The 17984-nt window shown below is 35.9% G+C and overlaps 1 protein-coding gene across 4 annotated transcripts in view; it reads right to left on the minus strand.

Annotated features, from left to right (window-relative positions):
- ABCD3 (ATP binding cassette subfamily D member 3) overlaps window positions 1-17984 on the minus strand; it is an 82375-nt gene that overhangs the window by 31068 nt on the left and 33323 nt on the right. For 2 of the 4 annotated variants that reach the window (XM_047870649.1, XM_047870650.1), the window contains 6 exons: window positions 14880-14968; window positions 8079-8148; window positions 6663-6760; window positions 6199-6322; window positions 5368-5424; window positions 3276-3418 (listed from right to left, as the gene is read on the minus strand). In XM_047870649.1, the coding sequence (XP_047726605.1) occupies window positions 3276-3418; window positions 5368-5424; window positions 6199-6322; window positions 6663-6760; window positions 8079-8148; window positions 14880-14968 (581 nt within the window). Of the gene's footprint in view, window positions 1-3275; window positions 3419-5367; window positions 5425-6198; window positions 6323-6662; window positions 6761-8078; window positions 8149-13935; window positions 14100-14879; window positions 14969-17984 lie in introns of those variants that run through there. The other 2 variants (XM_047870652.1, XM_047870651.1) reach the window with 2 other exon arrangements.

The following is a 17984-nucleotide window of genomic DNA, read 5'->3' on the forward strand; positions in this document are numbered from 1 at the left end:
GCTCAGCAGGTTAAGCATATGACTTCGGCTCAGGTCATGATCTCCTCACGGTTTGTGGGTTCGAGACCCGCGTTGGGCTCTATGCTGATGGCTCAGAGCCTGGAGCCTGCTTCAGATTCTGTAGCTCCCTCTCTCTAGCCCTTCCCCACTCATGCTCTGTCTCTGTCTCTCAAATATAAATAAACATTAAAAAAAAACTTCAGTGGACACTTAAGACTATAGGCTTAATGGGTGTGTCTTGCCACAGTTCTGTGCTGGAGATCCTGCTCCAAGCTCAGCTGACCAGACAGCACAGGAACACACACCTAACCGGATCACAGACTGAACTGCAGCCATATGTTGCATATGCCACCTGTAGCCTGGTTGGAAAAGATGTGCCGGGTGAGTCCTCAGAAATTTAATTAATTTCTTTAATAAAAAATAAGAAGGAAGCTGCTATGATATATAGGAAAGCAGGGCTGGGACAGCCATTATAGATGACAAATGGAGTACAGACCCTACACACAGGAGGGAGAGGATAAATAACAGGTAGAAGAAGCTACTGAGCGATGCCATGACATGTAGCCTTTGAAAGACTGAAAAGCAAACCAACTCCAAATGATTTCACAGTGCCAGCTTCCAGGAGGCCCAGCTGAACAGTCATTCTTATTCTGGGAACCCCACCATTTCCTCACAACAACTCTCCTTTTCTTGAGCTGGACTGAATGGGTCCATAAGGGCCACAAGAATCTTGACTAGAAGAAAAAGGGCATTCTTACGGATGAAGAAAGGTTCAGTGCAGTTAAGAAAATCTGTTATCATACAGCTAGCAAGTCAGATGTAGATTGTAAACCGTACCTGACCCTCAAGTCTAGTCTTCCCATAAGCAGATAAGATTGTAAACCATACCTGACCCTCAAGTCTAGTCTTCCCATACATCAGTATGATGTAAACATTCCCCGAAAAGTAGCTCTTACAGCAGAGAAAAGTAAAGATTTACATAGGAGTCTAGAGGGCAGAGTTGAAAAGCCTTCAATAAACACCCAATATTTCCTTAAAGTCTCTTTTTCCCTTAAAAATTTATGTGAATTGCATATTCTACTCCAAAATGTACCTGCATTTTTCCCATTATAAAAACAAGGTAGCTCTTGCCTCAGCCCCTTCAAGTAAAATTAACTTCGTATAAAAATGAATCACGTTTGACCTGTGTTTCACCATTTCCTTGACACAATCATATCGAGCCCCAGGGTATCAGAGTTCCAGTTTAAAAACAATTCTATACCTATAATTAGTTTCTCGCTTCCTTCTACCTCCTCTGCACATTTAAGCCCATGGAAGAAGATAAAGTGAACATTCCACTGAGTCATTTTAGCCCCAATCTAAAACCTGAAAGGGCAAAAACATCCTAGAATACTATGGCTGGGCATCTACCATTAATTCTCTTCCACATCCTCTTCCTAAGAGAACTCTAATTTTCTTAGTTATCTATCTACAAGGAATGAGTTCCATTTGGTCTCAGGCAATCACTTTACTGTGACTGCTTCAGACATGGGTAAGGGATAATTCTGGTCAATGAGAGGTGAAACAAAGTCAGCCATGGGACTTCCGGGAAAGTTTTCCTGCTCTCGTGAAGAGATGGACTGATTTCTGGACTTTTTACAGGGGAGGAGTGCTGGTGACATCTGGAACTGCTTCGCCATCTTGTAATCACAAGAAAACTTAGGCTGAGGAAAAGAGGAACGTATAAAGGAGGGCTGAGCCAAGAGAACATAAAAGAAGCCAGAGCCCTGATCATGCTGTGCCTGGAACAGGCATCTTATGAGTTCTTATGTCAAGTAGTAAATGTCCTTATTGTTACAGCCACCTGAATCAGGGTTTTCTGTTTCTTGTAAAAGAAAGCATTCTAGCTGATACCATCTTCCATTCACTTGGTAAATCACCTCTCTACTCAACCAATCATCTATTCCTCAGCCTCCCTACGGCACAAAATTCTATTTAACATTGGTACCATTTTAGCAATGCAAGGAAATAAAGGAAGAGGGAATTATTAAAAGAGTAATATTTTTAAAATATTTTTTAAGTTTATTTATTTATTTTGAGAGAGAGAGAGAGAGAGAGAGAGAGAGAAAGCAGAGGAGGGGCAGAGAAAGAGAGGGACAAAGAGAGAATCCCAAGCAGGCTCCACACTGTCAGCGCAGAGCCTGACCAGGGCTCAAGCCCACGAACCGTGAGATCATAACCTGAACTGAAGTCAAGAGTCAGACGTTTAACCAACTGAGCCACCCAGGTGCCCCTAAAAAAAGCATTGTGAATAAGTCTGTAAATGCTTATGGGGTACTAAATAAAGATCAGGATTCTCAAAATGAGGTAAGGTTGACAGATTAATATATACATACATTAATACATGAGAAAATTTACTGAGTACAAACTACATATCAAAACCTGTGCTGGAAGCTTTGTATATATTTCATATTTAATCCTCACAACAGCCCTATATATCTATCATAAACAAGAAAAGTGAAGCTATAACTAACTTGCCGAAAGTTGTATAATATATAACTGGTAAATGGAGGAGGCAGATTTTGAAACTAGTCAGGCTGGCTCCAAAGCCTAATACTTTTTCTTCCTATTTTGGAAACTATCTGGAAAATAGGAAAATAGAGACAGATGCAGGAAGACTGAATTACTAAGAATTCCAAACAGTCTCAAAAGTATTTGTGGATAAGCTGAGATAGAATTTTCCTTGAAGAAGTATTGTAAGTAAATCAGAATTTGAATTATATTTTGAGCATGTTTAAAGTGAAATGAACAGAAAATTAGTCAATAAAAGATATGAAGAGGTGAACCAAGGATACTACACAGTTAAGAAAAACAATTAGAAATGTGGAAGATTACTCTTGTATAAAACTGATTATCTTTCATAATGTATATTTTCAAAAGAGGGAAATTCACAAACACAATTTTAGTAACACTGTCTACCATACTTTTTGGAATTAACTTACATGACATCAATATTCATAAAAACACATTTTTAATACCGCTAAATTCCTTCATTTTTTAATGATTATTATTTTTTAATGTTTGTTTATTTTTGAGAGAGGGAGTGGGAGCAGAGGAAGGGCAGAAAGAGAGGGGGACAGAGATCTAAAGCAGCCTCTGTGCTGACAGCACAGAGCCTGATGTGGGACTCGAACTCGCGAACCATGAGATCATGACCTGAGCCAAAGTCGGACGCTTAACTGACTGGGTCACCCAGGTGCCCCACAGCTAAATTCCTTTAATACATTGCTCCTTACCTGTTGGTGATGAGCCGGGAATTGACATATCTATACTCTCCCTCATACTTTTGCTCAGTTATTGTCATCTTACCAACAGGTCTTCTAAGTCGAGTTAGGAATAGCCCGGAAACAATCAAGTAGGCCATCATACTTGCTGGGCCCTATTATTATTGGAAGAGAGAATATACAAAGTTTAAGGATATCATAATACATTCACCAGATGCAACATGTACAATTTCTATAATTAGCTCCAGTGGCTTTGAGAAAAACTGCTCTTTTGGTTAATTTTTTCCCCTTAACTCTTTTTTGAGAAAGGACACACTGGGCATTTCATCCTTTTAACTACTCATCAACTCTTCCTCCAACACTGTACGCTCTCCTGAATTTGTTCACCCAAAAATTCCTAATTGCAGTCTACACTCTTCCTATAGCATCTAAAACTCTTCTGATGAAACTCTTCCTGATATTCCCTTAAGATTCCACAGAAAGTCTCAGACCTCTTTTTTTTGCCTTCTCCTAGAATGTTAATATTCCCTGAGGTTTCTTCCTTAGACCTCTTCTCCCAAATTTTTATCTCTACCCCCATCACTCTTAAGAATCCAAGACAGTATCTCCAAGTAAGTACCATACACTTAACACCTCACTACTCTGTAGGGCCTCAAGCAAAGTCCCCCAAGCCAGCTCTAATTGCCCTTCCCTCTACATCTTGCCTGCAGCTGCCACAGCTTGTAACTTGGTGAGTCACCACATCACCCACTGACCAACCCAAGGGAGAAGCTTTAAGCTCACCTCTCCAAGTTCATCACAGGTACTCCCTCACTCCCACCTATATCGTATGTTCCGCCATGCTGAAAAAACAACTTCCTGAACACGCCATTCAATGAAGTTGTTCTTATGCCTGGCAAACCTGACATATCTAATGGATGCCTACTTATCCTCCTCAGAGCAGCTCAAATATCACCTCCAATTCTTCCGGACACTAAAGATTTTATTCAAACTTCTGTTACTGAACTTAGCACTCGACCTTATAATAATCTGAATATCTATTCTTTTATTAGATTGTAAACCTTCTTCAGCAGGAACTGTGTCTTATTCATCTTTTTATCCTTACCACCTAACACAAGATGTGTGGACTATAATGTGTATTCAATTTTTTTTTTAATTAAATATGATTGATTCAATGCAGTTCAACAATTACTGCAAGAATGGGCAAAGGAAAGAACTAAAACATAGTTTCTATCTTTGAGAATCAGAATTGGATAACAGGGATACATGGAAAGATTATTTAAGTATAAAAATGTACTAAGTACCATAAAAATATTGGAGCACACAGATGAGAGGCATTAGGCCTATTCACTTGCTTATAGTAAAAACAAACTAGAAGAATGATTAAACTTGGATCACAGGGTAGCAAAAGGTTAGTAAGGTAGATAAGAGAATTCAAATAAAAAACTACTTTCCCAGTATTCTGGAAAAAAAGCTAAATCCACTATAGAAATCACATATTCTCAACTACAAAATGTGTACACATACACGTGCACATATATATATTCAATGGCCACGTTATTACATGGTTGTGTGATAAATATGTAACAATAATGTATTAAATGCCTAAAGTAATACTTCAATGAGAATACTCAGAGAAAATCTAAAGGTCATTCTTACCAACACAAGTATCAGAAAGACAGGGTAATAAGGCTCATGAGATAGTCAACCATTTACATTTTTATAAAATTATATATGATGTAATAAACAGTTATAGCCACTCTAAAGGTATTTCTGACATTTTAACATTCAGGTTTCATATTAAAATGGCTGCCTCCAAATCTCTTATTTAGCCATTACTTTACAACAGTAAGTACATGTATGTCATTGTTAAAGCACTTCCGGTTATAAATGCCACAGAAACTTTCCAAGTATCTGCCTTAAGGAAAATTAAAACACCAAATTACAATACTTTCTAAGTCTCTAGTACAGTATGAGTTTATAAACTAGACTTTATTAGGTACATGTCATAAAAGCACATTCTTTGAGATATATAAAAACTCCTACAAACACTCCAGCTATTTACAACACCATATTAGAGCAATTTAAAAGAGATTAAACTCACCTGAGCTCCTATTGCACTTGTTAACTTGAAGATATACAAAACTATGTCTAAAAATGGCTGTAACGTAAATATTAGAAGGTAAGGAATTAAAAAGAACTGGAATGCATAGATATATAGCTAACACAACAAATATAAAATACTATTCAACATTTTAAATTTTTTTTTTTTTCCAACGTTTATTTATTTTTGGGACAGAGAGAGACAGAGCATGAACGGGGGAGGGGCAGAGAGAGAGGGAGACACAGAATCGGAAGCAGGCTCCAGGCTCTGAGCCATCAGCCCAGAGCCTGACGCGGGGCTCAAACTCCCGGACCGCGAGATCGTGACCTGGCTGAAGTCGGACGCTTAACCGACTGTGCCACCCAGGCGCCCCGAAATACTATTCAACATTTAACACATACTTGTCAACACGCAGAGTTCCCACTATATATAATGTACTATAACAGTATATAGATCAACAAATACATAAAAGAAACAGTTCTTAAAAACTTAAAATAGAGACAGCATGACCAATGTCTACTGACCATCAAGTGGGAAAAACATGTATCACCTTCCAACAACCAAGGAAGCTCTACTGTGATAATGAACCATGAGTAACTCAGTAGTTTCTCAATGTAGTGTAAAGACACTGAATACAAGGACCTAAGATGGAACCCCAAATCTAGTACCACCTTTTCTGGTTTCTATATGTCTGCACCTATAAAACAAAAGGCTCTTTCTACTTGTAATATTGTTTAATTCTATTACTTTATCAAAACATCCATGTGTTGAAATAATTGAATGAACCTATAATTTTCTGATAGTTTAAAAAAAGAAAATAAAGAAACTTACCTTACTAAGATTTGAATACAGATCAACTACACTGTTACAAAACTTTTCTACATCTTGTGTAAGCAGCTGGTCTGGATTGGCTATTCTGTTGTCCAGATTTCCCATTTTATAATATGTGAAAGCTCTATAATAGCAGTAAAAAAATGACATTAAAACAATCACATTTTAGCACATAGTGTAAATTCATAGAAACAGAAAAGTCCGGAGCTGGAAGAGTCCCTAAAGATTGTCCTAACTGATTTTAGAAACAAGGAAGAACATCCAGAGAAGGATGACTTGTCAATTAACGGAAAGGCCCGTAGGAGAGTCTAAATTACTGAGGGCTTTCCCTGTATGCTTCTGGGTCCAAGAGCAATTCCCTTGAAAAACATATTCAATACAAAGGAAAAACCTCTATATCTCAGTATCATAAGCATTTCTATTCGATTTAAGCATTTTTAATACAAAAATAGGTTATCACTTACTGGAGATACTCCTCATAGAGGTATTTAGTTAGTCTTACGCGGAAGCACAGTTTGAGCTCATTTAACCCAAACTTCAAGAAGTTATTAACCAGAGAGATCTGAAACAAACAGATATTACTGGTTTCACTACAGTTCTACTTATAAAATTACAATTTATTTCTCTTTCATTGGGTATGTCCCTAAATCCTATGATTTTTATTACCAACAGTCCAAACTGATGTACTTCAGTTCTGTTTTACTTAGAGTTTACAAAGATACAAAGACAATATGCTAAACCAAATGCAATTGGCTATACTATCGTGATATATTATTAAAACCTAACTTGACACTCAATTTTAGAATATGTTAGTATCATCAATTATGAGAAGCACCTTGCTACTTTTTTTGTAAACAAACAAAAAGCCTAATCTGTCACCTTTGTATCCAATGTAAAGGAGTCCTAACATTTGCATTTATATTTTGTTTCCTACTACAAGCACTGACAACCCTAGACAATGAAATTCTATTTTCATTTGCATTTGTTAAAGAAAAAGTACTCTAAGTTTCACACCAACTAATACCATTTCCAGAGTATTTCTAGAGTCATCTTTATTTCTTTTCCATCATTATATTAAAATTAATAAATTAATTCTTCCACAGTTCCAAACTCATTTACATGAACATTTTCTCAAGAAAACACTGGCCGCCTACTGAATCTCAATCTTTTACTGATATCTATACTACTTATCTCAATTTTTTAAAGGTCTAAAAGCCATGTATGTATATTCCTCAAGCTTTATTAAATCTCTGACATATTTTCTGATTAACTGGATTTTACCATCAAGTTTTTTTCACTGATATATTTATATTAAAATTTTTATAGTGATAATAAAGAACCAAGCTAAGAAAATCACTTATGATTTAAACCAAACACTGACCTTTATTTTTAATAAATAGATAATAAATTCCCATTTTAAACAAACAAATAAATAAATAAATCCAATTTAACTTAAACTACATCAGTGGTTCAAGTTACTATAAATGGCCTAAAGCAATGGTTCTCAACCAGGGTGATTTTGCCACCGCGCCTACCCCCACCCCAGCCTCCATGGAACATATGGCAATGTCCTAGAGACATACTTGGTCATCAAAACTGGGGGAGGGGCACTACTACCATCAAGTGCAATGCTACTAAACATCAGAGATACTCTGGCCTAAAGGTTAAAAAAAAAAAAAAATACACATCAATCCAATTTATTTTTCTATCTAGGATAAAGGTTTACATTGAAAGATTCTGCTGTAAGTTACAAAACTAAACTCAGAATAGGAACTTAGTACCATAAATCTTTAAAGTTAAGAAGTACAAACAAATCTTTGACGATTTTAGTAAGATACAAATTTGTCCGTATGTAAAGATTTTTAAAGAATTACACTTACGAGAGGCATGGCAGCGATGAAGTTGAATAAGTATCTCTTGAAATCTTTCCTGCTACGACCAATGATACCACTGCAAACCACCACATGCAATGCATTAGTTGCAAAAGAAGCAATATTTCACACTAAAAACCCTGTAAAGCTCTAAAATTACTCTTGGAAATTTTTATTGACTCAAAAGAATCAATAAGAAAAAAAGGTGCTGAAAAACATTTTCTTGCAAAAACATGTTTCTAACTTTTGAAATTTAATCATTTTACATAGGCTGCCTGCAAATCCCTCTATAAATGGCAAAATCAAATACGAATAATTTCCTTAGTTCTTTCCTTAGTAAAAATGGCAATTTAAAAAAAGGCTTAAATTGCCACAAAAGGAGCTTAGATGGCAAAACAATTAACTTTATAGAGTCAGGAATGGGTTATTATGGATGAAATTAGCTAATATTTCTTTGTTTTTAAATATTTTAATACCATGATTCTCATTTGTATGAACTAATTGCAGAGACAGACTAATGACAGATCAGCAAACTCACTGCAAAAGGTCAAGAGTAAATATTTTAAGCTTTCGTGGGCAGGAAGGTCTCTGTTCCAACTACTCAATTCTGCAGATGCAGAAGCAAGAACAGCCAAGAATGAGACTGGCTGTGTCCTAATAAAATTTTCCAAAGCAGATGGCAGTGGGATTTGTCCTGTGGAGGCTTGTTTGCTGACCCCAGGACTAAATGATAAATCAGAAAGTAGATTAGTGGGGTTCCTCAGAGCCTCAGGATGGTTTTGCAGAGGCTTCAGAGGTGTTAACACACTTAAACTAAACCAACTCTTCTTTTAGTTCATTTGTTTTACATATTTATCTGTTCTAAAAATATCCATTAAGAACTTATTCAAAGTAAGGGTTCCACTACTTTTTTGAAAACTATCATATAAGTAAAGGATCTCTGAGTACCTTATGTCTGTGATCTACTAAAATGATAGAACTTCTTTGGTCACACACTCTTTTCTCAAATAGCATTTATTAATATTCAAATATAAGTAAAATATATTTTGAAAAACAATGCACTAAATGATTTAACCTAGCTCCACGGGGACCTGGGTGGCTCAGTCGGTTAAGCATCTGACTCTTGATTTTGGCTTAGGTCATGATCTCAGTTTGTAGAATCAAGCCCAGAGTTGGGTTCCATGCTGACAGCACAGGGTCTGCTTGGGATTCTCTCTCTCTCTGCCCCTCCTCTGCTCTTTCAAAATAACTGAAAAAACAGAACAAAACAAAACCTAGCTCCACACCACAAAAAAATAATATGGTAATAATTTTATTTTTATGAGGGAATAGGTGAATAATGCCATGTAATGTTAACTGGTCTTTTAGAGCAAAAAAGTTGTATGGTCAAATAAATTTGGAAAATCTGGGCTAAACAAAGCTAGCAAATGTCTTTACAAAAGGTCTTCTCAAAGCTCTTACAGTATGACGTGTTGCACTGAAACTCTTTTGAGACAGTTCTATAGCGTGTAGCATCTCTTCTGTCATACATAGACAGGACATACTTAGGGAAATGCTCCTTTAGACTGATAAAAAATTAATAGTCCAAATTTGATAGAAGTGCTAAACAATTTGTTTTTTAATTTTATGTTGAACTAGAAAAAGCTAAAATAGAATCATATAAAAATGTTTGTAGAAACAAGAAAATTAAAGGGGCATCTGGGTGGCTTAGTCAGTTAAGCATCCGACTTCAGCTCAGGTCATGATCTGACCGTTCGTGAGTTCGAGCCCTGCGTCGGGCTCCGTGCTGACAGCTCTGAGCCTGGAGCCTGTTTTGTGTCTCCCTCTCTCTCTGCTCCTCCCCCACTCATGCTCTGTCTCTCTCTCTCTCTCTCTCAAAAATAAACATTAAAAAAATTTTTTTTAAAGAATATTAAAAACAAGAAGCAATTAAGACAGTACAAAAAGTTTAGAGGTTTAAGTTAAAATGACTTGAACCAAACTTTACATAAAACCAAAGTGCTTTAGCTTTAGCCCAAGCTGTGAAACACACAAGATTATAAAACTTGGTAAAGCACATGCTATCATTCAGCAATGGTTTACCATTGGAGTAGCAGCTATAAATTTAAAAAATGGTTTCTTGAATAAAGCCTTATTTCTGCTTATTATTCCGCTGCAAAGGAAAAATAATAATAAAGAATAATTTTACAGTTTATTTACATCATTATTACTTCCAAAACATTTAAGCCTTTTATAAATGATGATTTGGTGATTTTAAAATGCTGCCTGTAGCCTGGGTGAAAATAAAATATATCTTTATGATTCCACTATAGCAGCAACAAGGTATGAAGGATTCTCCTCTCTACCTTAAAGAAGGAGTCTGTCCTATTAAAATGTGCCCATACTCCAAAGCTTTTAGCCACTGCTAACAAATAAACATGTAAGGGATATTAAAATGTACATTACGGACCATCATGAGTCTTTTTGAGACTGTTTTTTTTTTTTTTTTTTTTAGGAGAAATACATGAATCTAAACCTCCGTGGCAGAGGCAAAAAGGAAAAGACAGATAAACCAATTTACAATGTGGCATTAGTACCGAGTTAGAGGAATGTGTTATTTTTCAAATAAAACTTTCATATTACGAATTCACATTTAAAGATGTTAAATTTAACCAAAGATCAAAGATCTCATACATAGAAGCTCAAAAATATTTATCAAGGAGAGAATTAACAATTAACTTTAAAATGACCATTTCACAATTGATGAACATGGGTTAAGAGTGTAAGGAAGCTCCTTGCACTGTTCTTGCAACTCTTCTGTACGTTTAAATAGTATCAAAATAATATGTTATTTAGAAACCCTTAAGTAGTTTTGTTTTTCATTTTTTTCCTACATCTCAAAACTACATTTTAAAACTGAGTACCCAACAAATTGATTACTCTATCTAACAGAATTATAACCTGGCTTATGACAGATAATAATCTTCCTCCTGTCCATCATCACCAAATAATGTACCACCTACTCTTGGCAATGCATTTTCTCCAGGGCATTAAGTCTGTGAGAAAACTAATATCAGTGTCTATTCAGTTAAAGTTGGAAATCCATAGTGTATAAGAGTAAATATTATTTTAGATTACAAAATGTGAAATCACAAAATGTAAATAAAAGGGGAAAAAAGTTTACGAAATAAACTACTTTTCCTATACTATACCAAGGTTGTGCAAGGTTATTTATAGATAATATGTAACTTTCTACACAGATAGCTAATAAGTTCATAGTGTATATAACCTGCACATTTTTTGCTGTTAAGTATTTAACAATGCTGTAATTGGTGAGACTGTATTTTTATTAATAGATATGGCATTTAGATAATAAAGTCATCAAAGGAAAAACTATAAATTCTACAATCATGTAAAAGGGTATAAATGTCTTCTCTACGTTATACAAAAGACTCAAATTACTTAGGCACACAGCCCATATAAACAGAACTTAGCAATAAAATTGATCCTCCAAAGCTGATATGCTAGCAGCAATGAATAAACACTTATGTTTTTGACAAACTTCTTAGAATTTTTTAGTGAATTCCTCACTAGAGTACACACACAAAAATGACCAGACTGTCTGTAAAACACTATTCAGGAAGACCAGACCGTCAATAAGCCCTCAACTTGGCTTCCTTCAGCCCTTACTTTTAAATGTGAATAGAGAGGCAAGAGTGACAGAGTTGCTAACATAAACAACAAAGATGAGAACAAAGGGCCAAGAAGGAAACAGAAACAATGCAGGGAGACAGGGAGAGAGTGAGAGTGACAGTGAGAGAGAAAAGACAGAGAGAGAGAGAGAGAGAGAGAGAGAGAGAGAAAAGGAAGGAAAGAAAGGAAGAAGGGAGGAAAGAAAAAAGGAAAGAAAGTCACACACTTGAAAGAATGACTGCTCTAAAAATGAACATCCATACAAAAAGATAACTCTTGGAAATAAAATTATGACAAATACAGATTCACTGGATGATACAGTAAAAGGAAATTTCCTTGAAAATGTAAGAGATGAAAACAGTAGAGAAATTATAAGAATCAGATGATCAGTCTAGGGTTCCAACACTCAAGTAATAAGGATTCCAGAAAAAAAGGAGAGAAAAAAATTTTTCAGAAGCACAAGACAGTATCTCAGAATGCAGAATGAGTTCCTCAAATTGAAAAAAGCTCACCTATGGGGTGCGTGGGTGGCTCAGTCAATTAAGCATCTGGCTCTTGGTTTCAGCTCGGGTCATGATCTCACAGTTTGTGAGTTCGAACCCTGCATCAGGCTCTGTGCTGACAGCGCTTGGGACCTGCTTGGAATTCTCCCTCTCTCTCTGCCCCTTGCCCGCTCGCTCTGTCTCTTTCAAAAATAAATAAATACATTTTAAAGAAAGAAAGAAAAGAACCCACCTAGTGGGACACCTGGGTGGCTCAGTCACTTAAGCATCTGACTAGATCTCAGCTCAGGTCTTGATCTCAGGGTTGTGAGTTCAAGCCCCACCGTTAGACTCTGCACTGGGCATGAAGCCTACCTGGGGAGGGGAGGGGAGAAAAAGGCCCACCTAGTGCCCAGAACAATGAAAAAAAAAATTCACAGCAATATTCAGTAAAATTCCCAAATACAGCAATACGTGAACAATAAAAAAATGGTAATAAATGCTTCCATAGGGACTTAAAATAGATGTACTGCCAAGGAAGGGCAATCTGCACAAGAATGGGCCTCCACACCCAACATGGCAGCTAGACCAGCAGTGTTTAACCATGGCTGCAAATTAGAATCACTGGGATGTTTCAAAAAGTAATGACTAATTGAATCAGAATGTGTAGGGGTGGGCCCAGATATTATTCCTTCTCAAAATTCCCCAGATGATTCAAATCATCCTGCAACCAAGGTTGAGAACTGCCAAGCTCTACAGAAGACAACAAACAGGTGATGTTTTCAAAATTCTAACAAAAAATGAATTCCAAGTTGGAATGCATTAATACCTAAATTATCAGTCAAGTTTAAGAGGAGAAGAAAGACTATCAGACCTACAAGGAAGGCCTCAAAAATTTACTTCCCTGGTATCCTTTCTCAGAAAAAGACTGCACCTGCCAAAATAAGAAAGTAAACTAAGGAAGAGGGAGACAAAGGATTCAGAAAACAGGTTATTTAATGCAAAAGAGAAAGATAAAGGAAATTCCCAAGATCATGATACAAGCAAATTCAAAAAGGACTGCTATTTAGTGAGCCTAAAGTGCAATCAATACTGAGTAGAGCAGGAAGACAAGAAATTGACAAGAGGTATGAGGTGCAGTGGAAATAGAGATAAAAATCAAATCCTGGTGTGCAGGACCATATTACAACACTGTAAAGATTTTACAGTTTGTCAGGAAGTCTGAGCCGAATTAGTAAGAAGTAGGCAAAGAACTAAGGCAAACAAACAAAAACTTGTGATTTTTAAATGCCAGGAAAAACAAAAAGTTGTACATAAAAGAAACTACCAAAGTGCAGCATGTAGCTCAGTGGTAAACAGTCAAAATCACGTAAACAATAAATTCTGACTTAACAATAAATGAGGTAGAACATGAGAGGGTGAGCACGGGTAGGAGTATAAAAGAGCAAATTCTCATCTTCCAAAGTAGGAAATAAATGCATGTTCTCTAACACTGAAAAATCTAGGACAGTAACGTAAGTTACACTGAAACGCAGACACAGAGATGAAATGGTAAAAACAAAAGAAAAGAAAAGAACTGACTCTGGGAGCGACAGTTAAAGTGGAAGAATGGGGCACAGGACTGGTGTGTTTATGACTAAGTCCAGTTCATGTACTCCTTTTTAAGCTGTTCACGTACTACTCTGATTAAAAGAAAAAGACAGGGGACTGACCACAGGTTTCAGGGAGACTTGTGTCGACTACAAGAGCCCACACAATTACGCATGTTCTAAGACGTGTAGTTGGGGCTTTAGTCCTTTGCAAATGACTTTCTGTATTCTCCTAGAGAGATGAGTCAGAACAAGGGCACAAAGCATTCTTTCTCATCCTATAAATCCTGAGAAGCAAATCAAGAAAGAAAAAAAAAAAAAAAAAATCAACCCTTATTTCAAAATTTGGGAACATTAAAAAATTTTAAGTACTGTCATTCAAAATGAACAAATTAATTTAGATTAATTAAGTACTTTAAGAAATTCTCCGATAAAATATTGCACACTAGGAAATAGAATTCCAAGAAAAATATTTTACTCTGATGTTCAAATTGGTATCATAAGGAGTAAAATCTTTATTAAGATAAATGTTAATATCCCAGCTGTTACTGTTTTTAAATTCAAAATGATCAAATGTAGTGATAATATGCAGAAAGACTATATTGAAAAAAACATAATAAAGCACTAACTTCAAAAATTGAAGAAAATGTCTAAGAATTGTTTTCTTCTTTCCAGTAAACATTCTCAATGTGATTCCCTGAAATGTTCTGATCTTTTCCTCCAAATCATCTGATTAATTTCAAATATCCAACTTGGTGACTTTTTTAAACCCCTATTACAGCATTTAATACACTGCCTTTTAATTTGTTTATTTGTCCCGAGCCCTGTATAAACTGTCAGCTCTGCAGGGCTTGGTACAGAGTCTCTCCTGCTCACCAATATATCCCTATCACAGAGTAGCATGGTGCCTGGCACATGGGAAACACTCATTTAAGTAAATGAACAAATACATCACCTGAGTTAAATATTTATATGTAATTTAGAATCTATTTCTTGCTTAAGATAATGTTATATAGGAGACAAGTTAGTATTTTATACATATAGGAGGAAGGTGAATAGAAAAGTACCTTTCAATGAGTGTCCCATTTTGAATCATCCAAACATCACAGTATGTTCGAGACACCAGCATAACAGCAATAAGTATCAAGTAACCTGTCTAAAATAAACCAGGCACAGTAAATTAAATTAATGCATTTTTAAAGGTTAAAAGAAACATTACTTTGGTGAAGATTTTTGATTTCTAAATTCAAATCTTTATTCTAGCTTTAATACAGTAGCTGACATTTTACCTACAGGTAATTTTTAAATATAATTTTAAAAGAATTTAAAAACACAAATGAAAAAAGCCTTATAAATCATTCAATCTAACTATCATCCAGATTTCAAAAGTGAATCCCAGGCAGGTCAAACGACTTCCCTTCATACAATTAGCCAATAACAGAAGGTAGCAGTAGAACTTAAATTACCTGAGGCACAGTGTATTATGATTGTCCTGTACTGTGAATATACAAGTGTAATAAAGAAAAAGGACAGTAACTGTTAATGTACAGTTAAATAACTAACAAATATTAAAGGCTAAAAGTTTGCCTAATGGAATAAATTTGGTTCAATTTGTTAGAAAAATCTCTAATACTGCCCCTGCCCTCAATTTAGTTATTTACACATAAAATAAGAAATAAAATAAGATTTACATATAAAATAAGAAATAAAAAATAACAAAACAGAGCATAGGAGACAAGTATATTTCCATCTCTTCATGTGATAAGTGGCAGGACAGGAAGGCCTGGGGTGGCAAAAGAGGGTTATGACATTAGGAACAAATCAAACAGACCAAGGAAAACAAAGGAGAGAATGAGGATTATGAGTAAAGAAAGATGAAGGATTTAATGGGAAACAGAAAATAGATTAAAACCGTATGAATAATGGTATTGCATATCCAGCAGAATTTACCAGTATTAAGCTACTGTAAGCCTCTAAGTAGAACATAATGTGAAAAAGTGTCCTTTAGGGGACATTACTTAAACAATGCTGTGGAAAACAGATCACCGAGGGGAAAAGATGAGAGACTGAGTGAGGAGTCAACTCTCTCTGCGAGATGAGAGCCTACCCTCCAACCTCCAACACACACACCATTCAAAGCTGACCCCACTTAAATCTTCTAAACTGGAAGAATAATGACAGTAACATAGAAGCTCAAGTCAGGGAAGAGGACATGTGGCAGCAGGGACATTTGTTGGATAATGTATTTAAAGTCAAAGATATGGAGTTGAGTGGCAACTGCAACTATTATTTATGTAAATTTTACAAAACAAATAGTCTTTTAAAAAGGTGAAGGTACTCAAAATACAGCACTTTACGTGAAGACGAGGCAGGGAGTCATAAACACAGAATAACGAAACCACAAGAAAAGACAATGTCAAAGAAAGTCTGTGTAACTGAGCAGTGAAAGCTGCTACCCCAACATCTGCCCGAAAGCAAAGATACCATCTTCCTACACTCTCCACCATCTGAAAGTTAGGTATGCAACTGGCAACAGAAGAATCTCTTCATTTCAATAAACACTATGGGCAGATGTCACTTTAACTGTAATGCTAACTTTCAATTCAGATCTTAAACACAATTTCGATCCTAAATTAATCACTGACATATAAAGGAAACACTAGACAAAGATAGTTTCTTTTTTCCTTCATTTTATGCTCTTGGCTTAATTTTTCCCTGAAATAAGTACCAACCTGACTTGGCTCACTTTAGCAAAATCTGGCAAACTTTGATTACTGACACTCCTGAAGCACCTTTCTACAAAGAAGTCCTTAGAATCACTACTATTCCCACGGTTAATGGGTCTGTGAACATGTCATAAACTAAAGATCTGCACTGATTTAGGCAGTCCTTTACCTCATGATATAGATCAACTTCCATATATTCATATGCAGTATTATCATTTCTCTATTTCCTAAATCAGATAGTCTCTCTATCCCTACTTCCAATCTCCTGTGATTTCTATGGGAGTTTACTTCACTTTGGTGAACTGGGGTTAAACGTGGATTTTTATATTTCTCAAAGATAGTGTGTAAAATGACTCTGCAGCATGGCTAGGCCTAGACAAAGCTGCGAGGTTGGCCAATTTAGGCCCTTCTTATCTTCCTTACTAATTCCCGGAGACCCATCCAATGTCTCACATTCATTTTACGCTCAGCAAACCCTTGCTAAAAGGTCAAATAAGTACTGAACTGCTAACTCATAAGAGGGGAATATACAAATCTTTCCAGAGAAGTTTGTATTTTAAATAAGAATTCTTCAGTCAGGTGGTTGGAGAATGAGAAAACTTCACAAGAAGATACTGAGCATTAAGCTACTTTTTATCAATATCTGTTTTTGCTGGGGTAGAGGGCAGGATGTCATAGACATGAGGTCATGAAAGCACAAGAGCACAGAGCCTGACTACAAAATAGCAAAGAATATTCTAAGCAGATGATACTGAAAGACAGGTCAAAGTCAGGTTGTGACTTACCCTACAAAACATTTAAAAATAAAGAAAGGAGCAGATTTAAAAAGTGTCAGGGTGATCTCATTTTTATTAAAATACGTACTATACACCAAAATAACAACAGAAGTTCTGAGAGGCTAACAGGTACCAAGAAGAAAAAAATCTACCTGCATTTTCCAATTTTTCTTCAAGGAACATGTATTATCTCTATCTTATTTGGGGGAAAAAATGCTACTAAATTATTTTTTACAGTTGCATAACGGTGGAATCCACAAGCCACCATGCCAAAGTGAAGTAGAAAGAGAGCAAGTCCAGTGTGACGAAGGAATGTGCATTCTCTTTGGGGATTAGAGTGCACTGGGAACTTCCTATATTTTTCTTGCTATTCACAGATTATAAGGCTAATGGTTTTTAAAATGTGAACAATGGAAAACACGTTTCAAGAAAATAAATTTGGCAGAGAAGATAAAAAGGGGAGCTTCTTTGAAGTGAAACTAACTAAAGAACACTACAATATCCAGGTTAAGAATATTCAGAATGAAAAATGATCCAATCCCAGTGACTGAAAAGATGAATTATGGGAAAGAGAGTGAAAGGTAATGATATTTTTAGTGGTACAGACGGTGACTAAAGATGGAGAACACAGCATTATCTTATTTTTTAATCATTAAAAATACTCCTCAAA

The sequence above is a fragment of the Prionailurus viverrinus genome, chromosome C1 (genome assembly GCF_022837055.1).
Source record: "Prionailurus viverrinus isolate Anna chromosome C1, UM_Priviv_1.0, whole genome shotgun sequence".
Classification (NCBI taxonomy): domain Eukaryota; kingdom Metazoa; phylum Chordata; class Mammalia; order Carnivora; family Felidae; genus Prionailurus; species Prionailurus viverrinus.